General features: G+C 34.1%; 1 protein-coding gene and 1 long non-coding RNA gene across 4 annotated transcripts in view; one reads left to right on the forward strand and one right to left on the reverse strand.

The window, feature by feature from the left end:
* LOC136026329 (uncharacterized) overlaps window positions 1–2909 on the forward strand; it is a 36504-nt gene extending 33595 nt beyond the window's left edge. Inside the window, exon 3 of the long non-coding RNA XR_010617269.1 lies at window positions 2810–2909. This is a non-coding gene — a long non-coding RNA (uncharacterized LOC136026329). The remainder of the gene's footprint in view (window positions 1–2809) is intronic.
* LOC136026328 (C-type mannose receptor 2-like) lies at window positions 1166–27426 on the reverse strand. 3 transcript variants are annotated; one of them, XR_010617268.1, is made up of 3 exons: window positions 26774–27426; window positions 5783–6095; window positions 1166–2532 (listed from the first exon to the last, which is right to left on the reverse strand). XR_010617268.1 is itself a non-coding variant. In XM_065702751.1 (3 exons), exons 1-3 carry the CDS (start codon window positions 26826–26828, stop codon window positions 1277–1279), a joined length of 1404 nt encoding a protein of 467 aa, XP_065558823.1. In that variant the 5' UTR covers window positions 26829–26843; the 3' UTR covers window positions 1166–1276. The 3 variants fall into 3 exon arrangements, 2 of the variants coding, with proteins under 2 accessions (XP_065558823.1, XP_065558824.1); XM_065702751.1 differs by lacking the exon at window positions 5783–6095 and adding an exon at window positions 16792–16884 and having other exon boundaries at window positions 26774–26843; XM_065702752.1 differs by lacking the exon at window positions 5783–6095 and having other exon boundaries at window positions 26774–26888.
* Window positions 27427–27485: the final 59 nt, after the last annotated feature.

Raw genomic sequence — 27485 nt, forward strand, 5'->3', positions numbered from 1 at the left:
ATAACTATCTTGAAATTTCTATCGAATGCTTTCGGGAAAAAGTTGGCGCGTTGGGGGGGACCTAGTTACCCTTCAATAGCGTTTGATCCTTTGAAAGGGCACATATACTTGCAGTTTTCGATTGAATGAGCAACTTTCGAAGTTCCTATGAAGAGTCCTTCTGCACGAAGTGCCCTGGTCCAAAAAATTGTACATTTTGCCCACATCTCTCTTTTTAGCAGGACGTTTCAGGCAGGGTTGGAATGGTCTGGGTGATTTGGGAGATTTTCCTCAGGAAAAATTTTCAATTGGGGAATTTCCTTCGGAGAGACTTTTCTTTGAGGGGGGGGTGCATTTTCTGCAGAATTTTCAAAATGACCAGAAATAAAATAAAAAGCAATTCTTTATTCAAATGAATGTATTCTAAGGGGAATTTTCTAGATAGAATAGTCCACAAGATATTTTCTGGGGGGGATTTTCAGCAAATATGGAATCACCCGAGGAGAAGAGCTTTCCATGAAGTAAATTTTTGTGGGGAGGGAGAATTTTCCCCAAAGAGGAGACGGATTTCCCGCTATTAATTGAAAAACGATTTTATATTAGCAGAAATTAACATGAGTAGGGCTCTAAACCCCTATGCCTTCCACAGGCCAGAATATAATTGGCACTACTGGAAAAAAAACAGAAAATTTAAATTTTTTTAATTTTATAACTTTAATAAATCAAATATAATTATTATTTTATGAAGTAAATATCTGCATTTGTATATTAAACCGACATTTTTTTTGTTTCTTTTTTTATTTTTTTTTATTTTTTAGTAAGGTGCATATTATATTCTGGGCTTGGAAAGGCATAGGGGTTTTGAGCCCTACTCATATTAATATCTGCTTGTTTTGGATTTGACTTGGTTATTGATTTTGTTTATTTATCGATGTTTATTTGTGGTAGTTTTACGCATGGTATATTATTTGATTCTATTTATGATAATGTTTGATTTAATGGAGCTCTTTACTTTTTTTTGAAATTCTACCCCACTATATCCAATAGTCGTTTTTCAACTTTGATTGTTCATCGTGCAGCTTCGCTATTCAACTTTTACATCTTCCTTATTTACACCCTGTTTGCCATATTTTCTTTTAATGTCGAAAATAATAAAAACAGACAGAAAAGTAAAAAGTAGACGAAGTGTTACAACAACCTTTATTTGAACGACATCAAAACAGTTACAGATGCGCCTGTATCGAGGCATTGATGCAAAGAAATACTATGATCCAAATAATCTTTATTTGAAGGACATCTAAATAGTATTATACGCAGGCATCCTACATACAACTTTAAAAGTATAATCTATACCATAAGTTGCATACCAATATCCACTATTCTGAATATAGCCAATAGAGTGACCGGTAAAATCATTTGGATACCAGTTGTCATAGCTTAGGGACGTGCCATCTACCCAGTATGTTGAATCATACGATTTACCTATCCAAGCTGGATTACCAAATTCCCGAACAAAAATATTTTCTTCGGATGAGTGAATTGAAACCATATCCCCACCCTCACTTCTACAAATTGCAATACCATCTCCCCAGAACATTTTTGATTTTACTGTATAGCAATAGCAAGTATTATCGTTAAAGCATTTTTCTGTGTAATTCTGGGGACAAGGGCCCAGTTGTGCTGTTGTTACTGATTGGACTTGTGGAACTATTTTACATACAACAGATGCAGCATCATTTGTGTGATTTGTTGCATACCAATATCCATTAGTTTTACTGATCAAGCCTGTGGAATAACTGGCATATGAAGAGGTCCATATGCTATAATCTGTACGTGAACCATCTACCCAGTAAGTGGAATTATACAAACGGCCGATCCAAGCATTATTCGGTATTATATCTTGAATATAATTATTTTCTTCACTAGAATGGATTGAAACCATATATGCCCCTTCACTTCTACAAATAGCTACACCGTCTCCCCAAATCATGCTCGGTTTCACCGAATAACAGTAGCAGACATTGTTTTCGAAGCATTTTTCTTTGTAGTTTTCAGGGCAGTTATTAACTTGTAAAGCTTTTACTGGTTGGGCATTTAATGTTTGTATTGGAAGGGGCTTCTCACACATTACTGGACGTAGTTCAGTACAAGGACTATGAGACCATTTGGATGGTTCAATGTAATCTTCGTCTTCATAGCCCACGTAATGAACACAATTTCCATAGCTGGCTCCATTCCTAGGTTTAGCATCATTCCAGCTTTCGTATCTCAAAGTCTTTCCATCTATCCCCACAAAAACTCTATTCTTACGCTTCAGTCCTATCCACGCACCATGCTTTACGTCACCTGACAATATGTAAATAAGGTTGTTCTTTCCTTCCGAATGGATAGATGGAAGATCTCCTCCCAAGCTCTGACATACCTTCTGAGCAATCTCAAAAGTAAAATTAGTGTCAACGTATTGAAAGCAGCTGCAGTCGTCTTTAGTACTGCAAATTAGCTTCCACTCACCAGCACAATATTCTCCATTGTCTGAAACCTGATTGTGAGGGTCTAAAAATGAAATACATCTTTAAAATCATATAATCAGCCAGATAATGGTTCCTTATAGACATAAAACATAAGATATAGCACATTTAATAACCAAAAAACATAATATATATTTTGCTCAAGTAAAAAAAAAACAGGATTTAAATTCAGTACTCAATAATTAAGTTTGAAAATAACAACAAAGTATAAAAAAGAAAAAAAGGATAATAAAAGAATTTTTATGTTTTTTGAAAAATATTACATTTTTTACATATAAAGTTTCGAATTTACTATGTTCCAGCAAAAACAATGCGAGTGATTCGATACCGGAACGTGTCTTCTATGGATCAAAACTCGGGGGCAGCAACTTGGAAGTTTGGATTCCCATAAAAATTAATTGTCTACAAAAATCAGGTATGCTAATTGGTAATTTCAGTGCCTATAAAAATCAATAAAATAATGTAGATAGCATAAAAGTGCATCTATTTCCCTGGGATCACTGCTTGCAAAGACCATCTAGCTAGGAAAGCATATGTCAGTAATATATATCTAAGAAAATACGGAACATGTATTCTTGTGTACAATAACCCCATATTTCCCATCTTAACAACCCCCCTAGACCAAGAAATGTAAGACCATAAAAATAAAGTATTTATGCTTGCAATAATGTATTTAAGTTTGTTTTCTAAAAGCAAGAATTGACACAATCGACTATACCAGATTTGGATGGTTTGGGGGTCTCAAACTTAATGAACTTCTAGAGCACTGGCCCTAGAACCAAGAACCTAATTTTAGTGAGAACCGTGACCCTGACTCTAAGGCAAACTGATTAGTTACAAAATTGGTTGTAATTGAACTATCGAGTGCCACTCTTATGATTGGAAGTGGGTCTATTTAAGTAAGAAACCTGAAGACTGAAACTTTTTTTGATAAAAACTGGATTACAATGAAAAGTTTCAACGTGAGGGCTCAATCACAATTTCATACAGATGGTGTACATCTTAGATATTTTAGTTCCTATGTAATCTTTAAATGATTAGAGAAGTAATTATTATAGGAAAAAGTATATTTATCAGTTTTCTTCTGGGGAAGCTGAACGTTTAATGAGTGCGTAGAGCGTAAGACCCAAAACAGAAATATAGTGAGAAAGATAAAAATATCATTGTGAAACCAAATTGCCTTGAAAAATAACCTTGAAAAACATATTTTAAACTAAATATAACCCAAAATAGCTAAGCAATTTTAGACAAAAAAGTCATGCATATGTTCCTTATATGACATTTTTAGTCATAGCAATAAAAAAATATTTCTTCATTCAGATTAATGTGTCCCTGTCTTAGTGCATTTTAATTTCAAGCTAATCAAGAAAAGTAAAGCCATTTTTAGTTCTCAGTTATAAATGCACCATTAATTATAAAAAAAACATTAACCACAATAATAGCCAATAATAATGCAAAAAGATTTGAATAATAAGCGCCCAAAAATTAAGAAAATTTATTATTTAAAAAGGAGAGGGGCCCCCACCAAGTACGTTCCCGATTGATTAATCAATTGTAATAAACCGTGATAAATTTTAATTACCATTAGCAAATAAGATCATTGTTATCACTTCGTTAAGCTCAGAAAAAAAAACCTTTCTAATTTAAAAATGAAGCCAAAAATACTATTTGCCATTCATTTCACTTTTGGCATGCCTTGTCGTCAATGAGCAATTAAACAGTTGCGCACTCAAAAATTTCGGAATTCTCTTCAGGACCCCAATGGAGGTGATTCTGATTTCTATTACTATGTATGTATTTAAGAGAATAAAAAGGTATCACAAACAATAGATATTTATTGTTACTGAAGTTTTAAAATATTTTATCTTCATTGAGTTTTACCCGGCCTTTTAAGTTCCCTGCCTTCAGTGACGTAACAAATTTCAGGTTCATATTTTAACTGTCATAGATCCAAGTTAGTTTCAATCATTCCGTGTTTTTTGACTATGTTAGTTTTCTTTCAATATTTTTTTCTTGAAGGCTTTGCTTTTTTTGCAATAATTAAAATCTAAAAGGGATCAAAGAAGAAGTTCAGTTTTGTTTCCTTATTAAATTCAAATTGCTGCATCATGTTTTAGTTGTATTTTAACCAGAATAAAAACGTTTTTCAACAAATTTTATGAAGGGCAAAAACTAAATATTCGTTATAGAACGAATACCAAGATTTAGACAACGGAGTTAAATACCTTATACAAAACTAAAAAGAACCCAGGAAATTACCCTGAGGAAAATCAGTTTTAACTTGAAAAACGCCAGAAGTAATAATATCAAAAAACAACAAAAAAAATGGTTGAACCTATACGAGGTTAAAAAGGTAATATCTTTATTATGAAAACTATTTCAAATAAGAGAATAACTGAATTGAACTAATCCACAATCTGAAAAAGTCATTGAAGTTTTTGATTATTTTAAAGGGGTTCACTTAAACTTAAAAGCAAATCTTATAAATTGTTCTCTAAAAACTTTAACTCGAAAGTGATAAGTGCCTATGAAAATTTTCCTTTTAGAATTAATAGTGCTTTAAGTATAGGTCAACTATCACTATTTTATAAGATTTAACAACTTAGACTATTTTGAAAGTTTCTAAAAAAATTCCCAAAATTTAGCCAAACTATATGAAAAACATGTAAATTAGGAGGGTTATGTCGAGGGAGTTTCCAAACAAAACACTAAAATAATTATAAAAGAAAAACTTTTTTTCTGTCTAGTTCTTAGGAAAGTCACGTAAATAGAAATATCGTTAACCCCAAAGATCAAGTTACCATCAAACCATGGCTTATTGGAGAAAAAGCTAAGACAGACAGTCTGAGTGATAGTCTCCCTTTTGGGGCCGTGAATCCTAATTCAGTTTCTTGAGCAGAGATAAACTAAGCCCTGACACATAAGTCGGTCTGGATTTTCAGTTATCATTTATCCAATGATACCCTAAGCCAGTGGTTCTTAAATTTATTTAGACACTGTTCCCCTTTTTACCCAAAAAAATAATTTAGGTACCCATTATCAGTTGCCGGCATAAAGTAAAATATAGCAAAAATATTAATAAAATTGCCAAACCTAGAGTTAAAGGGTTGTTTTATTTTATGTTGGCCTGCCACGTACACTCTAAAAATTTGCGCGAACTCCAAATGGGTACGCTTACCATAGTTTGAGAAACGCTGCCCGAAGTCATTATTTGAACACACTTTTTTTCTATAAAAGCAAAACACTAAGTTAAGTACCTAAGCATCGTAACTTACAAATTTACGCTTCTTAGAAGCTTGCTTGCGCACTTTCAAAATTCTTTCATTGACTCCATGATTCGAACAGCTCATTATTTTGCAACATAACATATCAGTTCAAACAAACAGTTTCCCTTGTTAACAAAAATAACTTTCTTTCTAATCAAATCAAACATGAGAGAAGCGAAAGACAGAACAAATAGTCCTGAAATATTTTTCTCTTCCTTTTCTTGCGCTTGCTTAATTAGACACCAATGCCTAGATACTAGGAGTGGCAACAGGTTCATGGGGCAAGTAAGGGCTACCAGGGTTTATTAGCCCCTCTTCTTTCCTAGAAGATCAAAGTTATTTATAAAATAGAGAATATAGTAACACTGACAAGAAACTCGGACGATTTTCAGGACAAAATATTTTGTAGCCTATAGTCCTCAGTATTTTTCGTCAACTTCAATTTTCACCTTCAGAAAATCTCGGAACATCATTTATGACCAAGTGGACTGTTTTACATAATTGAACAAGGGAATAAAATTTTCTAGTTGTTTTCTTAAGAACAAAAATAACCAGTTGTTGGTTTTAGTTTTAATTTTAAGGTCATTTCTTGTAAATTTAATTTATTTTTATTCATTCGTAGTGCTGACGACGGCTCCTAGGTATAGAGCCAATATGTTTATTTAGTTTCGTCTAGACTGCAAAGTCTGAAAATAATTGCTCGTTTTATTACCTTTTGTTGTTTGGGATTTTTTTTTTTTTTTTAATAGCAGCTATAGGTATTTTGGTAATGGTTGCGCAATGGTTTCTTAGAGTTTTTCTTAATCACTATCTCATTTATGGGGTTAAATGCATTTAAAACTACTAACTACAAAAGTTGAATGATAATAGTTTAGATTTCTTATATTTAACTTCAATTTTTGTAACTACCATTGTTCAAAATTTGGAAGAACTAATATATACACAAATGTAAATAATGATTGTAAAACATTAGGCGTGTTGCGAAACTGAAAATATTATTTTGGGTTTAGCACACAAAAAGCCTTTCAAAACTTTTTCCTTTTCTTTCGAAATACAAATAAGTGGAATCTTAGAAAAAACTAGCCATGAGTAAAGATCAAAATCCAAGTTTTCTGCTATGTTCTCTTTTTATCTTTTTAGACCTCAAGTTTCTACACCAAATATTTGAATACAGTTGCTAAACAAACCATGAGAGTAAACCGAAATATGACAAAAATTTTTTTTATCTTAGATTGCAACACTTTATTAGAAAAACAGCTAATGTTTTTTTCTTCCTTAATCAAATAAAAACCCATTAAAAATGCTTAAAGAAAAGTGGAGAGTGGAATCTAGTCCTCAAACTTAGAACAAAGAAAAATATTATGAATGAATAATCAGAACCTAAAACTAACAAAGAATAAAATGAACAATTAAATCAAATTTAAAACGACTAAAAATTAACACCATCTCGAACACTCTAAAACTAGATTGTTATTTGTTTTGTACTGAATAAGATTTACATCTTCAACAGATGGTTTTAAACAGCAATAACAAAAATAAAATCGCAATAACAATACTATCAAAGGCTAAGGCTGACAAATAAGAACAACCACAAACGAAACTTGGAGTATCGCCTCCTCAATGAGTTTTAAAAATCTAGTATCTTTTGCACTAGAATAGAATAGATTGGATAGATTGAATAGATTTTGAATATATCGGGATGGACGAGGAGCTTGCATAGCTGTGTTGGCTTCAGGTTGGTTGGTGCCAAGGTAAGTTGTTAGTAGTAGTTTTTACTCCACTGGAAATGATATTTCAAATATCCTGTTTCTTCTTAAAACAGCATTAACAAAGAAGACGAACAGACAAGAACATTTTTATTTTAACCGAAAAATTTATAAAGACAGAAAATAACAGATGGAAAATCACAACACTCATCAAGGATGCAGGAAAGAAATGAAATATTTTTAACAGTTTAAAAAGACTATCAATTTCATTATTTTAAAAGAACATTTTTTATTGAAAACCTTTGCTTTCCAGCCTATTTATTTCAAAAGAAAAGAAAATTGATACTTAAATGAAACTTTTAAAACAAACACTCACAATCCTGAAATACTCAGCTTAATTTGCTGGTGACATTTGATTCAAATGATTTGCAATCAATAATTTATATTTGAAATTTTACATATCTAAACTGAATATATTTGAAAATATGAATGTATTTACTGAAATTTATTTCATGCCCAAAATCCAAAAAATAAAACTAGATGAGGTTTTTATCCCAAAATATTATTTTGTGAATTAGATTCTCCCTAACCAAAAACCTAAAATTTTGAATCTGATTGAAAAATAACTGTATTACTATTTTTGCTTCTATTTCTTTATTTCTTTGCTTCTTCTTTCCACTGTGTTCCTTGGCTAAAGAAATGTCAGATATTATTCTCAAGTCAATGTCCTTCTTTCAGTACTAAGCATTGAAAACTTCTAGTCTTACTTAATTTTTTGTCTATAAGTGTTACCTTTTGTCCAGTAGCTTATGGGTATAGGTCTCAAGTCTTCGGAATAAAAATTAGTTTGGCCATTTCTCTAGTGTTCTTTTTAGGGGCTCTAAAATTTGTTTTAATATTCTGGCATTATACTTTTCTGATAAAAAATTTCTGGCCTTTTCCAGCTCTATTTTAAGAGTAATTTCTACCCCATTCTATTAATTTACCAGGAACACTTTATGGGAATCAAAATAGATATTCAATATTAGGCTCACATGGGCAAAGAGATGTAGATTTCATACCAATCGAAACGAAAATGTTCTTTGGTCTATTTCTGAGTCCTATTTTGGGAGGGAGAATACCCCTAGAAAACATTTCCATGGGGACCTTTGCTCTTTGTCGCTTATATTAGTGTTCATGAAAGAAATGTCTATAAAACAATAATAAAGGGAACACAACTTGCAAAAAAACGAAATTATGACCCGACAATCAGTTTTTGATATTTCTAATCTATCCCCCTTCTAATAAATATGTAAGGAGTTACCACTGGGTTATGTACGACAATCATTACAGAAGGAATGTCATACGAATTTTGAATTTCAATAAATATAGGGTTCGAAAGGAAACAAGTGACCTCCTTCACATTAAAGAAACTTTGGGACAAATAGCGCGTCGTGGTAAACCTTAATGGAAGAACGATTCTTACTACGAGAAGTTCGAACTTTGAAAGGCTAAGTTTTGGTTAAAATAATATGCAACAATGAATCTTGTTATCTATGACTACTTTAAATGTGTAAAACAAATTAATGTTTGAGTTTTTCACCAGAAGCTATTAGCAATTGCACCAGTTTAGAAACAAAAACCGAATCTCCCCTATAGCAAGATACCTGTGAAGAGAGCTAACTTTGAAAAATCACAAAAGTATGATCACATAATTTTTTAGATACCCCCTCCCCTTCAGAAATACCTTTAAGGAGAATAGTTAAATATTGTCACAAACTATAGGATGGAGAGGAAGAAGAGTACAAATCTTCATTAGAAGAGTTTTGAATCAATTACTTTAAATTCAAAACTATAAGCAAGGAAATACTATTATTATATTAACCGAAACTGTAAAAGCAAATTCCAGTTGTAATATTTACATCAACATAGTATTCTTTTCATACCATTTCTAAGATAAATTGATTCTGCAAAAGGTATCAGCATACACCTTTGTTTCCTTTTATTGGAAAATACGTTAATAATTTTCCGAAAGGGTTGCAATTCAGGTGAAAATTATATAATTTTCATAGTGAATGAAAATGTCATAATGAAAAATCATAGAGACACGGGCTACAAAAGTAATAAACTGTGCATTTTTAAATATAATGATGGTCAGACTTTTTTCGGGAGTAGGAGGAGGGAAGTAATTTTCGCGATGTCGGTAATTGTCTTATGGTTGTAGTTCGTTCAAACAAAATTTTAAGGATATACACCTATTTTAATGAAAAAATAGATAGTGCTGCGACAAAGCTGCCCGTTTTACCTAGCAATGCTTGTGAACAAAGGGCTGAAACCGGGTATATGTTGTACAAAATAAGAATTTTAGTCTGAGCAGGACTTAAATACCAATTGAGAAAAATTTCAGAACAGTTGGACTGGAGTCTAATATATTTATTTGGAAGGTTTAAGGATATCCAAACTTCACAAGGAAATTTTAAGGCTCATATTTTCGAAATGTATATGAAAGGTATATTATAGGAGGATGTTCATATACTCATCACAGAAATGTTCATATGAGAGTGATTAATATTAAACTGAATAAGAATCTCTTGCCTCTCTTCATTAGAAAGAATGTTTATATCGTAATATTTGAGTGGACATGCTTGGACATGACAGGCGTGTTCATATGAGTGCGATTAGTATTCAAGTGAATCGATATTCAATCTCTTGCCTCCCGTTATTAAAAAGAATATGTAGATAGGTGAATCTCAGAAGAAATATGCAACATAAGTGTTGAGGAGGGAAAATTTTTCCTCTTTCTGCAGAAACAACATGGAAGTCAGTTTCTTAATTTCATCGTAGTGCGATCAATTGTTGAGCTCAAACATAGAAAGTGGATATTTAACTCTCTTTCATTTTGCATAATTTTGTTCCAATTTAAAAAGCAAATTTGACTTATTTAACTCATTTCTTTATGTATTGTTATACAGAATAAAATTTAGCGTAAAATGTATGGCAATATCTATCTTCCTCATGTGACAATATCTTGATTTTCCTCATGTGGACGTTTTTAGTTAGTCTTCACCAGCCCTCAATAATTTTTTTTTTTTTTTAAATACTGTTGAATGCTAAAAATGGTTGAAACTGACAAATTTAGTGAAAAACTAAGCCAACTTACTTGGCAAATGAACCAATTCTTGGGACAGGATTTAAAATATAACAATCATAAAATTCTGCCACTAATCATTTGAAGTAGGAAGGCTTGTTATTTTCTAGATTCTTCGTATATGAAGGGGCTGCTTCCTCATCAACAGCCCACTTTTTACGCTAAAGTTTGACTCTTTGACTTAACTCTACTTTTTAAAACAGTAAGAAACAGTAAGAACGTTTTTGAATCAATGCATGTTTTGATTTTGGCTCTCTGCAGAGGAATAATTAAAACGAAATTTGCATTTTTTTTTATTTTTTTTTTTGCTAAATGGCATTCTCATAGTTTTGATTAAATGATTTTGAGAAAAAAGGAGTGGGGGAGGAAGCCTAGTTGCCCTCCGATTGTTTGGTCAAACAGTTCGTGGTAACAAACTGTAGTAAGGAGTGACCCGGCTCAATAGTAACCAAAACTCTAAAAACTCTGCCTTCTGGCAAAAAATACAAAATTCCTCATTTTTGTAGATAGGAGCTTGAAACTTCTACAGTAGGGTTCTCTGATACGTTGAATCTGATGGTGTGATTATTAAGATTCTATGACTTTTAGCGGGTATTTTATCCTATTTTCTAAAATAACGCGAATTTTCTCAGGCTCTTAACTTTTGATGGGTAAGACTAAACTTGATGAAACTTATATATTTAGAATCAGCATGAAAATTCGATTCTTTTGATGTAGCAATTGGTATCAAAATTCCATTTTTTAGAGTTTTGGTTACTATTGAGCCGGGTCGCTCCTTACTACAGTTCGTTACCACGAACTGTTTGATGTACCCAAGGCCCCTCCTTCATTTTAATGAAATGATAGAAGACACTTGTGATAACTGATAAGTCTTGGCTAGGTGCTAGGAGTTCTGAAGTGTTCAATTCTATAAGTCAGAATGCCATATTTACTATTTCAATAGATCTCCATAGAAGGCAATCCAGTTATACAATGAGGATATACGGTAATTTTTGTTCCTGGCTGTATCAATGCAATGTAAAGTATACCTGGTGGGGCCAGTGCTCCTTTATTATCGGATAAATACTCCTTTTCTCTTATACTTAGATCTACCTATAAAGTAATTTTATCTGCACGTTAAATTCTCATAGAGGCTAGCCTATGACCAATATAATAATTTCGTAATTGGGAATCAATTGGTCTGTACTGAAATTATATTTTAGTCTTTTCACGGGCTAGCTAAATCACATTGGAATATAATTTATGCGTAAAGTACGTTAAATTTTGTGTTCCCATTGATTTTATTGGCTCATGGTGTCACGTGACGGTGAAATAGGTGACGACTTTACCTCTTTTGTGTAAATACACTTTTAAGTTAGTTCCTGTTCAGAATTCAGCTGGTTGATATTGGGGTGATATTGATAATAAAAATGAGTTATTTTCCAAAACTGTATTATACTGTTTTCCCTGAACCCTTGTAGGGTTGGAGAAAGGTTATTGAGAGTAATCATGATTTTAGTATCCAACCGAGGACCAGTCTCCCTCCAAGAATATACTAATTAGTGGTTGTACAGATCGTGGCTTCTTGGGTCAAATGGTGTAGCTCTTACTCTCCCAGAGGTTGTACACTTTTTGTATCCATATTGGTTATAATATCGGCACGGGAAAAACTTATAAAACCCTTGACCCGTCTCGTCCGCAGCATCATTCCCTAGTACAACCAGACGTGGCACTGTTGGTGCCACTACAGATTTGGCATCCCCTAAAAGTCATCGAAATCACACGTCAGATTCAGCGTATCTGAGAACCCTTCTGTAGATGTTTCAAACTCCTATCTATAAAAATGTGGAACTTTATATTTTTTGCCAGAAGACATATCACAGATGCGTTTTTATCTGTTTGTTTATTTTTTGTTTGTTTTTCTGTTGTTTTTTTGTTGTTTTTTCCCCATGGGTGATGGTATTGACCCATTGGTCCTAGAATGTTGCAAGAGGGCTCATTCTAACAGAACTTAGAAGTTCTAGTGCCTTTTTTAAGTGACCAAAAAATTAGAGGGTACCTTGGCCCCCTCCTACGCTCATTTTTCCCAAAGTCACTGGATTAAAATTTTGAGAAAACCATTTTATTCAGCATAGTCAAAAAACCTAATAACTATGTTTATGGGGATAACTTAGTCCCCCACAGTCCCCGAGGGAGGGGCTGCAAGTTACAAGCTTTGATCAGTGTTTACAAATATTAATAGTTATTGGGAATGATACGGAAGTTTTCAGCGGGATATTTTGGTTCGGTGGGGGGTAAAGTGGAGGGGGTTATATAGGAGGATCTTTCCATGGGGGAAGAGAATTTCCATGAAGGGGGAGCGGAATTTCTAGCATTATCTAAAAAACAATGAAAAAATAAATATGAAAAAGTTTTTCAACTGACAGTAAGGAACAGCATTAAAACTTAAAACGAACAGAAATTATTATGCATATGAGGGGCTCACCTCCTCCTAATACCTCGCTCTTTATGGTAAAGTATTTTCAGTAATTTCAACTATTTATTCTACGAACTTTGTGATTCAAGGGTCAATCTTAAGGAATTGGGACAAAATTTAAGCTTTAGCGTAAAGAGCGAGGTATTGACGAGGGGGCAAACCCCCTCATATTCGTAATAAAAACATACGAATATAGAAGTTCGTTACGTAAGTTAATTCGTAAGTTACGGATATTTTTTACTAATAAAAACGTTCGTAAGAAAATAAAAGTTCTAGTTGCCTTTTTAAGTAACCAAAAAATTAGATGGCAAATAGGCCTCCTCCCACGCTCCATTTTTCTCAAAATCGTCCGATTAAAACTAGGAGAAAGCAATTTAGCAAAAAAAAAATGATGTGCAAATTTCGTTTTAATTATTCATGTGCGGAGAACCAAAATCAGAACATGAATTAATTCAAAAAAGTTCAGAAATTAAATTAGTTTTTTTACTGTTTTATAAAGTAGAGTTGAAAGAGTCACACTTTAGCGTAAAAAGCGGGGCATTTAGGAGGGAACAGCCCCTTCCGTATACCGAGTAATTTCTGTTCGCTTTAAGTTTTAATGTCGCTCGATACTTTCGGTTAAAATAACTTTTTTTTTTTTTAATTCATCTTAAAACTAGCAGAAATGAATTCCTATTATAATCCAAATTCAAAACGACCAGCAATTATTAATATATATGAAATGAAACCCAAAACGAATGGAAATTAAACACACAATCGGAAGAAAATATCTAGCAGAAATAAGTTTCTATGCTAATTTAAACTCAAAACGGACAGAAATTGCTATTAAAGAATAAAACAAACCCAAAACGAGCAGAAATTAAATAAAGAATAATAACAAACAAACAAACAGCAGGTACTAATATAAATGAATAATTAAGTTTCAAAGCGATTAAAAGATAAACTGAATGTGTAGATCAAGCTTAAAACAAACAAAGATCACTACAAACAATGAGTTTGGTTACTGCCCCCTTCACTAACTGTAAAAGTCTAAAGCCTATTGTGTCATTTCCGCTTTACTGAAAATCAATTATATTAGAAATTGTATTATCTTTTTTGGTTGAAATGCTGAAAATAAAAATAAAAATCACAATGAAATAGAATCTTCAATTGCTGAGCTTTCAGGAATTAACATCATTATTAATCAAATTTCATTTTCGTTTTACTAGTTCTTTCCAAGAACTGTTCAAAATACATATTGTTTTCATTAAAACGCAAATGACGCAGTATGCTTTAGACTTTTACAATTAGGAGAGGGGAAAAGGGGTAGTTACCAAACTCTATTTTGTAATGATTTTTACTCGCTTTAAGTTTCTTTTGAATATTCAGTTAAAGCTTTACCGGTTCTAAGATTTATTTATTCATCTATATTAGAACCTGTTATAGGTTTGTTTCTTACGATTGTTTATTTAATTTCTTTTCCTTTCGGGTTTCAATTATTCTTTATTAGTAATTTCGGATCATTTTGAGTTGGAATTATTATATTAATTTATTTCTGCTGGAGATTTTTTCTGATTATGTGTTTAATTTCGAATCGTTTTAGTTTTCATTTATTCATTAACTAGCTGTAACAACACCTAGTTGGTGGGGCGCTTTGCGCCCCCCCCCCCCCAAGCCCCCCCCGCGCGCGTAAGTCGTTACGCGCCATATTAGTTACGCGCCATTGTAGTTGTGTCCTTGTGTCCCACCTGTGAATAGAGATAGATATAAATATATATTTTTAACTACGTAAAACATGCGAATATACAACATTCTTCGCTGTCCCATTGTCTGTGCATATAAATAGATTGTCAGGTTTACTGACTCTTGAACATGCAACATATAATTGTCCATGGGAAAAGCAATCCGTATTCAGATCTATACCTCATTATTCTAATGATGTGTCCCTGTGTCCCGGTCGTCATTTATATTCCCTGTGTCCCGGTCGTCATTTGTGTCCCGTTGTCCCAGTTTGTAATTTCTCTTTGAGTTTCCCGGTCGTCATTTATATTCCCTGTGTCCCGGTGTCCCGGTCGTCATTTGTGTCCCGGTGTCCCGGTCTGTAATTTCTATTCAAACAATCCCTGTGTCCCGGTCGTCATTTATATATCCCGCCTGTCCCCCGGCGTCCCCGTTGTAGTTGTGTCCCTGTGTCCCGGTCATCATTTATATTCCCTGTGTCCCGGTCGTGATTTGTGTCCGGGTGTCCCAGTCTGTAATTTCTCTTTGAGGTTCCCGGTCGTCACTTATATTCCCTCTGTCTCGGTCGTCATTTGTGTCCCGGTCTGTAATTTCTCTTTGAGTGTTTTTTCTTTTTAGTTTTTTTTTTAGTTTTTTACCTTTTTTCTTTTTTCAGTTTTCTTTTTCTTCTTTATTTTTCAGCGTCACTATGAAGTACATATCGACGAACCTTTGTTTTTTTAACTTAAATCTGGTAGGCATTGATGACCTTATCCAAGTCAAAATCCCAAACCCAATCATCATCGCTATCATTTTCAGTTTTGATATGTTTTGACTCTCGCTGTCCAGGTGGATTTTCATCTAACTGCGCGGTTTTGCGTTCTTTAGCCGCAAGCCTGTTTTCTTGCTGTTCTTGTGATTCCTCGGAACGCTTTCTTTTCTTACTTTCTCTATCAGCAGCAAGTTTTTTGGCATAAACTCTTTGAGCAGCTTCCTCGGCTGTTGCCATTGTAGGTTCTTCAGTCATTTTACAATTAAACATTTTTCCGTGAACAAATGTCTTAAATACCGTTAATGACGTCACCGTCAAAGCAAAAATGACGACAACTAATTTCATGACGTCAGTCAACACAGAAACATGACGTCACCTGATCCACAGACAGACACACAGACAGACAACTTATTTTTATATATATAGAAGATAGCAATTTATGGTCGTTTTGAGATTGAATTATTATAGGAATTTACTTTTGCTGGTCTTAAAATTAATACGGCACGTAACTTCCTGTGAAAAACTTCATTTTCAGAATTGTTTTTTTTTTAATTAATAGTTTTAAAAGATTGAAAAGACTTCAATTCAATTTATTCAAATAAATAAAAAACATAACACCAATAATAATAAAGATCCTGGAAGCGAACTTGTTGAGGACCATAACAACAAAAAATTGAAAATGAAGAAGAGAGAAAAAAAGAGAGAAAACATGGGTAATTAAAGCAAATTGAATAAGAATTTAGATAATTATAATATCAAAATTTTAGTACATTGTTATACAGCGTGCGAAAACTTGTGGATAGCTCAACACTGGAGGGTATTATATTCCATTGAAGTATAGATTTATAAATGGGCGATCGCTGGGCAGAACTAGACACACTTGGGGAGACTGAAGGAACGGTTGGATGAACGGAGACAGAGGCCTTCAGAATTATTACTATTAAAATAAGATAATAATCGGGGAGTAAGATTTTTATGGTAAGCGGAGTATGCAAGAGATACATTTAATTTTTTGATGATTTGTTCAAAAGGGATAATACCAAAATCGGAGTACAAGCCCTGGGTGGGATATAGTCGTGGCAACCGAAAAACTGCTTTGACGGCGCGGTTTTGGGCAGATTTTAATTTATTGGTAACTGAAGGATAAGTGTTGCTCCAAACAGATCCGCAGTATGAGATATATGGGTAAATAAAAGAGTAATAAAGGCTGACAAGGATATCGAGAGGAAGAAAATAATTCACACGATTAATTATACTTACCTGTTGCAAGATTATGGCTCTGATGTAGGACACATGTGTTGCAAATGATAGGGAGGAGTCTATGTGGACACCAAGAAACTTGGCAACTTCGACCTGTGGGAGGAGATTGGTAGAATATTTTAGGCCAAGCGCTTGCTGAGCTTCATTTTTTTTTTTTTTTTTTTTTTTTTTGTAAGGGGTTCGAAATAATACAACCTGACTTTTCTTGCTGTTAATGGTCATGCAGTTAACGAGACACCACTCCTGTACTCTATTCAGAAGGGTTTGAGCAGAGGCGACGACGGATGGTAAATTAGGACCGGTGATGAAAAAGTTGCTATCGTCAGCAAAAAGTACTGGGTACACTGATGGACCCAGGTCCGTAACCAAATCATTAATATAAAGGAAAAAAAGTATTGGACCAAGAACAGAGCCCTGTGGGACGCCCCTCCGGACAGGTAGGGGATGTGAAGTCACCCCGCCCAGACTCATATTCTGTACTCTACCAGATAGATAAGAGCCAAACCATGAGAAAGGAACTCCACGAATCCCTAAGTTGTTGAGTTTACTTAATAAAACACTGTGATCAACCATATCAAAGGCCTTAGAAAAATCCAGAAATAAGCCCAATACAGTATTTTTTAAGGTCAAGTTGGGAACGTATAAATTGTGTGGCGTCTATTAGTGCATGAGCAGTTGAAAATTTGGAACGGAAGCCATATTGATGAGGAGAAATCAACGAATCTTAAGAATGAGTCCCAAATAAAAAGGGAGAAAGACGTCGGAATATAATTATCTCGAGCACTTTAGATATAACTGGGAGAAGTGAGATTGGACGATAATTACTTATCTCAGACAGATCGCCTTTTTTATGAATCGAAATAACAATTGCTGATTTAAATATTTTTGGGAAGACTCCATTGGTCATAGACAGGTTTGCTATGTGCACAATGGGTTCACAAACAAAGGAAGATACAGTCCTAAGAAGCTTATTACTTATGCCAAAGAAGTCAGGTGTACTACTATTAGAGAGACATTTGATAACTTGAAGCACCTCTTCACGATCAGTTGGAGAGAAAAACATGGATCCAGGATTCTTGCTAGAGTGTACTGACTGGGAGAAGGAACAGGATTTAGCATTTGGAATATTAGTGAAATGATTATTAAAAGCATCCGGTACTGAAAATGGGTCAATTAATCTGCCACTGATGTCCTTAAGGTTAATAGGTACAGATCTTGAATTCCTTTTTTTGAAAGAATTTCATTTATTGTGGACCAAATTTTTTGCAAGTTCCCTTTGCAATGAGAGATTTTTGAGTAATAATAATTTTTTTTGCTTCCCGGACGAGTTTGGTATATAAGTTTTTGTATTTTTTATAATTAGTCAGGTCAGTAACGTTACTGGTTTTGCATAGCTAATATAGGTCATTTTATCGGTATGATGAGATTATCAGGCTATTAGACATCCAGGGGCGTATATGGGTAGTTTTTCGGTTTGATTTACGAACTGGAAAGGTTGAACTGATAAGATCACTCAGTCCCTGTGTAAAACCGTTTGTGGCTGAATTAACATCCTGACAATCCAAAACCTTGGACCAGTCGAAGGATTTCAAACGATCCGTGAACTGGTTCATATTCACAGTATTATATATTCTATTATGCGTAGGGGTATTAGTTCTAGAGGGTTGAGTAGCTGGTAGGGAGGGTAGGGAGAGATAGATTGGAAAGTGATCTGATAGGTCAGAAAATATTATTTTGGAGGACAGGTGGTTTCCCAGGGAAGTGGATACAAAAATGTTGTCAATTACAGTTGCTGTAGACCTCATAGGATCAACTCTAGTAGGAAAAAGGATTGTGGGAAGAAGACCACTTGAGGTGAATGTTTCAAAGAAGGTATCAAATCATTATTATTGCCAACATTTGGTAAATTACAATTGAAGTCCCCAGAAACTATTGCCTTCTTTTGTGGTAAATTAATAAAACTAGAAAAATCATCAAACAGATTACAAAAGAAAGGTGTCGGAAATGAGGGTGGTTTATAAAATAAAGAAAAAATAAAAGAATTCTCGTCTACACTTATGTCGACGATTATTGAATAAATGCATGTATTATTTATAGGTTGCAAGAATAAGGATTCACAGTCTAATAGCCGGGTGAATTGCAGACTTGACCGGATGTACAGAGAAATGCCGCCAGAGGCCTTGGTTAATTTTCTTTCAATATGAATAGCTTGAAAGCCAGGGAGGGAAAATTCATTATTATTATTATCAATTTCTGAAAGCCACGTTTCCGTTATTCCAATTACGTCGAAAGGGCAGTAACCATTAATTAAAATTAAGTCTTTAAAATTAGCCCACTTATCCGGTATACTTCTGATGTTAAAGCAAATTACATTAAGTTTGGGCTCTTCCATTAGCTTAGGTTTCACATTTTTCACAAAATCAAAAGGGTCGAGATATTCACAGTTAATTTGGTTTAAAGGGCTATCGGGGCTAGCTAAGGGGCTGGTTGGCAAATTATTTTGGTCATCGTAATAGTTAAAAACAACATTATTGCACATTGATAAATTCGTGAGAAACGTAAAATCTTGTATAGTACACATTTAAATATCCATTGAGGTCTGAGTTTCATCATCTCCTTGATTAGAATATTGGAAATCTTCTTCAGCCGACGAAATATCATTGGTGGTAATTTTGGACTGGGATGGAAAGTTTGCTGTTTTTTTCTTAGATTTCTTGCCTTTGACTAGGGCAGTGGCACCAACTACCGTCTTGGGGGTTGTGGCATTGTCAGAGCCTATATTAATTTGATTTGTTGTTGAGTCTATAGGCTTAACTAGCTTTGATGTAGAATCTATGTCCTTTTTCATGGAGGATAATTGAGCTATAGCTGTTTGTAAGATGTCATCACCTAGGAGTTTAGTGATAGCCTTCTTCTTGAGAATATCTTTGATTTCCTCAGCTTCATTACTAACCTCAATTAAGTGACTGACTGTGAGAAAAGTTGCAAGTCTTTGCTATTCTTGGCTAATTTTAGATGAATCTTTTGGAGGACAGGATGTTGAAGTAAACTTAGGTAAGGGATGGGGGGACTGACTAGAACCTTGAGTATGAACATTATTTGCCTCTTTTAGAAATGATACTGTCTTTTCATCTTCTACAGCAACTGTTGCTTGGCTTCTACTGGGCCGATGGGGTGTGGGTTGCCAAGGGATTTTCGCAGCTACAACTGAGTAGGGTACGTTCATTTTATCAGATGTTCTAAGGATTACGACTCGTTTTTGGTGAGACGGGCAAGATTGTTTTTGAAGGGCTGTGTGTCCCTTACGGTTATAATTTCTGCAGAAAGGGTCTGACTCAGGGCATTCACTAATTGCGTGGCCTGTTTTCCCTCACTTAAGGCAAGATGGATGGGACTGTTTGCAGTGTTTTTTGCTGTGGCCGTGGGCCAGCCAGGTGGATCATTGTAGGGGCTTGGGCTTATAAATCTTGTAAGAAAGGGACATACCGTACAAGAATATTTCTCTACTTAGGTCAACTTTGCAGGAAATGAGGATTGAACGGCTTGGGTGAAAAAAACCTTCTTTGTTTACAACTTAACCTTATAGCAGTTGAAGGATTGGTGAGAAGGCCTGAAGAATCTATTAGTTCAGTTTGTATTTCCTCCACTTTTAAAAGGTATCAACAACATACAGCACATACTTGTGTAACTTTCCCACATCTTTTTTTGTGGCTAAAATTTTTGAGCCATCAAGAATTATTTCTTTGGATTTCGACAGGAGATGGTCTGCCGCCTGAGAAGACGTAAAGTAAATATTGAGTAAATATCAAAGTAAAGTAAAATTTACCTTGGTGATCAGAAAGATAGCTTTCCTAGTTTCCATTATTCGATCTTTTGAAAAGGGTTGGCCATTGGTTTTCTTGATTGAGACAGTGTAATAATTGGGGTAATCGTTAGCAGTATTTTCTTGGACACTTGAATAGAGGGGTTACACTATCACTGGCGAACGAATTTCATCCTTTTACCTCTTTTTGCCAGGCGTCTCACCTCTTTCATTGGAGTTAGTTTTGGCTAAGGCCTGAATTCCTGACAAGTGGCTAACTGTTTTTGATCGCGTAGTTGGGGGAGTTCTAGGAAGAGTTTTAGAGGTAGGTTGGAATGGCGACTGGCTAAGGGTTTCAGTGGGAGTATCCTTCTCGGGTGGTAGCCTTAGGGGCTTTTTTCCTGTCAATTATTCCGACGAGACACTGTAGATTCACGAACTGTTAATCAGTCTTAATTCAATGTTACTTGACCAAAAGTAATTATGACAGTTTTAATCAGCGATAACACCAATATATTCAATTAGGACTATGATAATTAATAACTCACTTTATACGAAGTGAGCAATCCCTCACAATTAAATCCGCAAGTTAATTGCGCGATCTAACACAGTACAGTACAAAAAATAATCCGATTAGATTCATAAGCTAGTTCCTTTTAGTTCAAATTAAATAAAAAAACAAGTTTTTTTAACTGAAAGTAAGGAGCGATATTAAAACTTAAAACGCACAGAAATTACTTCGTATATGAAAGAGGCTGCTTCCTCATCAGCGCCCCGTTCTTTACGCTAAAGTTTGACTCTTTCTCTCAATTCTTCTTTTTAAAACAGTAAAAAACTTTAGCGTAAAGAGCGGGGCGTTGATGAGGAAGCAGCCTCTTTCATATACGAAGTAATTTCTGTGCGTTTTAAGTTTTAATGTCGCTCCTTACTTTCAGTTAAAAAAACTTTTTTTTTATTTAATTTCTGAACGTTTTTGAATCAATGCATGCATGTTTTGATTTTGGCTCTCCACAGAGGAATAATCAAAACGAAATTTGCATATTTTTTTTTTTTTTTTTTGGCTAAATGGCTTTCTCATAATTTTGATCGAATGATTGTGAGAATAAAAGAGAGGGGGACGAAGCCTAGTTGCCCTCTGATTTTTTGGTTAATTAAAAAGGCAACTAGAACTTTTAATTTTTTACGAATCTTTTTATTGGTAAAAGATATACGTAACTTATAAATTAGCTTACGTAAAGAACTTTTGTATTCTCATGTTTTTATTACATATATGAGGGGATTCGCCCCATCGTCAGTACCTCGCTCTTTACACTAAAGCTTAAATTTTATCCCAATTCATTAAGAATGACCCCTGAATCACAAAAGCCGTAGAATAAATAGTTGAAATTACTAAAAATACTTTAGCGTAAAGAGCGAGGTATGAGAAGGAGGTGAGCCCCACATATGGGTAATAATTTCTGTTTGTTTTAAGTTTTATTGCTGTTCCTTACTTCCAGCTGAAAAAGCTTTTTCACATTTATTTTTAATTGTTTTTTTTTAGTAATGCTAGTAAATCCTGCTCTCCCTTCATGGAAATTTTCTTCTCCCATGACAAATTCTCGATGGAAAGTTCCCCCAGCATATCCCCCTCTTCTCAACCCCTCCCCCAACCAAAAAAAGCCTCCTGAAAACGCCTGTATACTTCCCAATAACCATTACTATATGTGAGCACAGTTCAAAGTTTGTAACTTGTTGCCCCTCCCACGGGAACTGTGGGGGAGTAAGTCGTCCCCAAAGACATAGTTTTAAGGTTTTTCGACTACGGTGAATAAAATGACTATCTCAGAATTTTGATTTGTTGACTTTGGGAAAATAATTAGCGTGGGAGGGGGCCGAGGTGCCCTCCAATTTTTTTGGTCACTTATACTGAACTCATACTGATAACTCATGACTAAGGTCTTGGGTTCTGATATTGTGGTAAATGAGTTTTGAAATACGTTGGATGTGAAGTTGGAGATAAACTACTAAACGTTTCGAATAGGGTTTCTTGAGAACGGAGGCGCCTAGTGATTATAGGAAAATTTAATTAAGCTCAATTATGAGAAAGAAGATAAGAGTGAGCGTGACAATAATTTATAGAGGCATTAATCTGATATAATAGCTTGGGGTAACGAACCTAAAGTAAGGAGCGACGCTCCTCAATAGCAATAGAAACTCTAAAAAAAAATTATGTCAATAGATATATTAAAAAGAAAGACCAGTTATGTTGATTCCAAATATAATATGTTGATTCCAAAGATTCATTAAATTTAGTGTTACCCATCAAAAGCAAAGAAACTGAGAAACATTTCCTGAAAAGAAAATTTTCAAAAATGGAGGGAAACACCCCTTAGAGTCAAGGAATCTTATCAAACATCACACCATCAGATTCAGTGTATCCAAGAACTCTATTGTAGAAGTTCCAGCTCTGGAGAAGGGCAACTAGCCCTCATCCCATCCCCATTTTTCCTCAAAGTCGTTTGATCAACATTTTGAGACAGTAAATTTTGTTCAGCATAGTTGAAAAACCCAGTAATTATGCCTTTAGGGATAGCTTGATCCTCCAAAGCCCCTGGGGAAAAGTCTACAAGTCATGAAATTTCCCCGTTATTTACGTATAGTATTTGTTATTGAGAAGTATACAGACAATTTTTGGGGGGAGATTTTCTGCAGGAGGGATTTTCCTCAGCGACAATATTCCTTAGTGAGAGAAATTTCTGGGGCTGACCTTTCCAAAGGAAATTTTACACTGGGGGAATTTGCCAGAATTCCTATACAAAGTTTTTTTTTTTATTTTTCTTATTTTCTCTTTGCCGACTCAATTTTACATGTGGGTTTTTACAGACTCGATTTTACAAATGTTAAGGGTAATTGTCCGTGGTGAAATGTTTACTGTGCTGGAACAGAATATCTATCCGTAGGTGAGGGAGATTTTCCACTGGAACAATTCTTCGTGGGGGTGTTTTCCACGTGATAAATTCTCCAGAGGGATTTTTTTTGTGGGAACAAATTTCTACTAAAGGCGGGGGGGAGGGGTATTTGCGGAATTTATTTTTCAGTGAGAGGAGGAATTCTGGCATGATTTTAAAGCAAACTAAAGGTCTTTTCCAAATGAAAGTGTGCTAACAAAAAATTTTCAGCCGGAATCATCCGCAAGAAATTTCCTGGGGGTAATTTTCAGCTAGAATGGAACTTTCTGAGGGGAATTTTTCTGGTGGGGAGAATATTTTACGTAAAAATAATTTCCACGGAGGTACTTTCCATGGGGGGAAGGAATTTACCATGGAGGAGGGGGGCTGGATTTCCCAGCATTAAAACGACAGAAATTAAATATGTAAAACAACTGAGGTAAAAGAATTAAATAAAGACTATATTTAACTGAAAGTAAGGACCAATATCAAAAATCAAAATGAGCAGAAATTATTGCGTGGATGAGGGGGGCTGCTCCTTCCTCAATAATTTGCTCCTTACACAAATTTATTTTAGAGGTTTCAAGCAAGCTTATTATTCTACTTAAACGGCCTTTGTATTTCAGTAGTCATCCTTCAAGAATTAGGACAAAAAGTCAAACTTCAGTCGGAAGAAAAGATTCAATAAAGGTCGTGAAGTCTTTAAGTGAAGGTCAGACAGTTGTCTGGTATCATCAGACCAGATTGTCTGGATATCAGACAACAACAATAACGACGATCAGTGCTATGTGTGACAATATTATGGCTGTTGTTGAGGTTAGAAGTGAGGCTGGTACCCGGTTTGGCGTTGATTCGGGTGCTACACAGAGTTATGTCCTATTTCGATTTACACGGATTGTTTTGATGGATGTTGCTCTAATAAACGCGACAGAGGCTATACGAGACCATGGGATCCAGACATCCTTAGAGAATTGGGACAAAAAGTCAAACTTTAGCGCAAGGAGCGAATTATTCAGGAGCGGTCAACCGTCTCAATAACGTAATAATTTCTGTTCGTTTTCAATTTTTTGATAATGCTCCTTAATTCAGCTGAAAAAACTTGTTTTCTCTCTCTAAAGGAATATAAGTACTTAGTATGTAATACTCATTAGACTAGGATTTTATGTAGTTGTCTACATAGATTATAGACTGTTCTCTTAAGTTATATGCAAACATTTCATTCAGCCGGTAGAAAAGCTTCAATGAAGGTCTTGAAGTCCGTGAAGTCTTTAAGTGAAGGTCAGTCAGTTTTCTGGTATAGTACATCAGACAACAATATTAACGACGATCAGTGCTTTGTGTAACAACATTATTGCTGTTGTTGAGGTTAGAAGTGAGGTTTGTGCCTGGTTTGGCGTTGAATTAGGTGTTAGACAGAGTTATGTCCTATTTTGGTTTAGACGGATTTTTTTTCATGGATTTTGCCCTAATGAACACGAATAAGGCTATACGAAAGCACGGAATCCAGTTAGAAGGTAAAAATCTCATGAATTCAGGTTATGCAGATGATTTGAGTATCCTAGATGAAACTATTTTTAAAATGAATGGGGCCTTAGGTTTTTGAAATTTCAAGGTCGAAGAATAGGTTTGAAGACTAATATTAAGAATAGTAGGTTGCTTAAACTATGATCGATTAAATAGATAGGTTTATTTAAGTAAAGTAAAACTCACGCAGTAAAACTAATAAAGATAGTGGTTGAAGTGAAGATGTAAAAGAAGAATAACCGAGATGGAAGGTCTTTTTGTCTCAGATGAAAATAGTTTGGAACAATAGGAAGACAAGTCTACGAACTTTGATTAGAATGTTGGAAACTAAGGTAATAGTAGAGGTATGGCACTAATGAGTATACAGGAATGGCTCTGAAACCGAAGATTTTTGAAAGGTAAAAGAAAAGAGGTTAAATTTTATCCGGAATGATTGTCTTAGGAAAGATGTAGTTACCCATTTGACTGACCGTTCGTCAAACATCAAACTGTACTGAAAATGTGAGTCAATCCCACTTTAAAGGGTTTAAATTAAGATAGTTTGAGATCATGGATGACAGATTGTTAAATATTATTCATTTTGGCTGTCTAGTGTTGCCAAAAACAGCGTGATTGTCTCAAAAGGGGTGAGAAAAAGCTATAAGGATGGATTTGAAAGAAATTGCAACTTCACGGGAGGGGAGAAGAGTAAAGCTATGAATAGATCTGGGCGAAGGAGTACCATGTGCCACCGTAAATTCCTTTCGAAAAGGAGTTACACAAAATGAGGTCTTTCCCAAAAAATTTTCATAGCATTTAGGGTAGCCCTAGACAATGCATTAAATTAAAAGAAATTAAATTTAAAAAAAATTCAAATCAAAGAGAGCAACAAATAGCCTACTTGGAAATAAATAGAAACTTTTAAGTATGTAACTTAGGCTGATAATTTTGAAAATCTCCACTTTTCGAACTAAATTTTGACTTTATCCCCAATGCGTAAGAACAAATGTTAAAAGACAAGGGCAATTGGAATGGAATAACAAGTATTTTTCACAATACCTCAAGAATTGGAGAACTCACTCATTTGCATTTATTCATACGTAATAGTAAATAAATAGTCATTACAATGATATGGGTTTGAAATTACCATTGAAGTTGCCCATTAACTACACTTTTTACGCTCATGAATAATTTCTGCATAGTGCTATAGTACTTTAGTATATAAATCAAGGGGGAGGAGGGTAACCACAGTCATATAATGAATAATTTATATTTGCTTTTATTATTGATGCCACTCTTTCCTGTGACTTAAAAACAAACCTGGTTTAAATTTAAAGTTTTTTCATGGTCTAACCCAAAAAAATGAGCCTTAACCCTTTTGAGTGAAAGGAAAACTATGTGACAATATTGTCGATTTTTTTTTTAGTTTTTAGTTCGCCTTAAGACATAAAATATTTATCTTGCCCATCAAGTATATAATAAATAAACAGAAGAAAAACAATAAATAAAATGTAGACCATAAATAAATATATTTATACAAACTATACATATGGTAAACTATATTTGATATAAAGTATGAACTATATAAATATATATATATATATATATATATATATATATATATATATATATATATATATATATATATATATATATATATATATATATATATATATATATATATATAAACAATAAATATAATATTAAAAGACTGTAAGTTAAAGCAGAATAAAAAAAAAGTTTCAGATACCTGATTGTGCTGAAGAAAATACAGCAAAAGGTAAGAAAAGGAAGACAGGCAACATTTTAAACGATTCCTTGACAATCTACAGTAAAGACAGTTTTATATGCGAAATCTTATCTAAAACAAACACTTTTGGCTTTAGAAATCAATCTTTAGGTCAAATATAGTCGAGTGCTGTCAATTTTTCAAAATTACGAATGCATCTAAAAACGTAGACAATAACAAAACAGATTTTGGAAGAGAAGCAGATTTTCTCTAGAGAATATGGTGAACAAATAAATCATGGAAAATTTGAGGGAGTATTGTCAAATCTTCCCCATTAGTTACACAATAGATGTAATAGTCTATCAATGAACTTCCGTAAAAAATGAAATTGCCTGATTTTGCCGAATTAATAAAATCAAAAACCAAGCTCATAAATGCAGGGAGAATTCTTAATGATCATATTTGACAGTAATTACTTTTAATATTTTTTGGTTGCACATGGTTTCTGTTGGTTTTCCTTATTACTTAACTTTATATGGTGATATAGATCCAGTCTGTATATAGGTTCCATAGTATCTTAAAGTTCAAAAATATTTTTTGAGAGAAAATCAATGTGCAAGTTCTACGAAGAGAAAAATCAACATGCAACAAATTTCAAGAACAAAAATCAGCACACAACAAGTTCCATAAATAAAAATCAGTACGTCACCAATTCCATGAACAAAATCAGTAT

The sequence above is a fragment of the Artemia franciscana genome, chromosome 4 (genome assembly GCF_032884065.1).
Source record: "Artemia franciscana chromosome 4, ASM3288406v1, whole genome shotgun sequence".
Lineage (NCBI taxonomy): Eukaryota > Metazoa > Arthropoda > Branchiopoda > Anostraca > Artemiidae > Artemia > Artemia franciscana.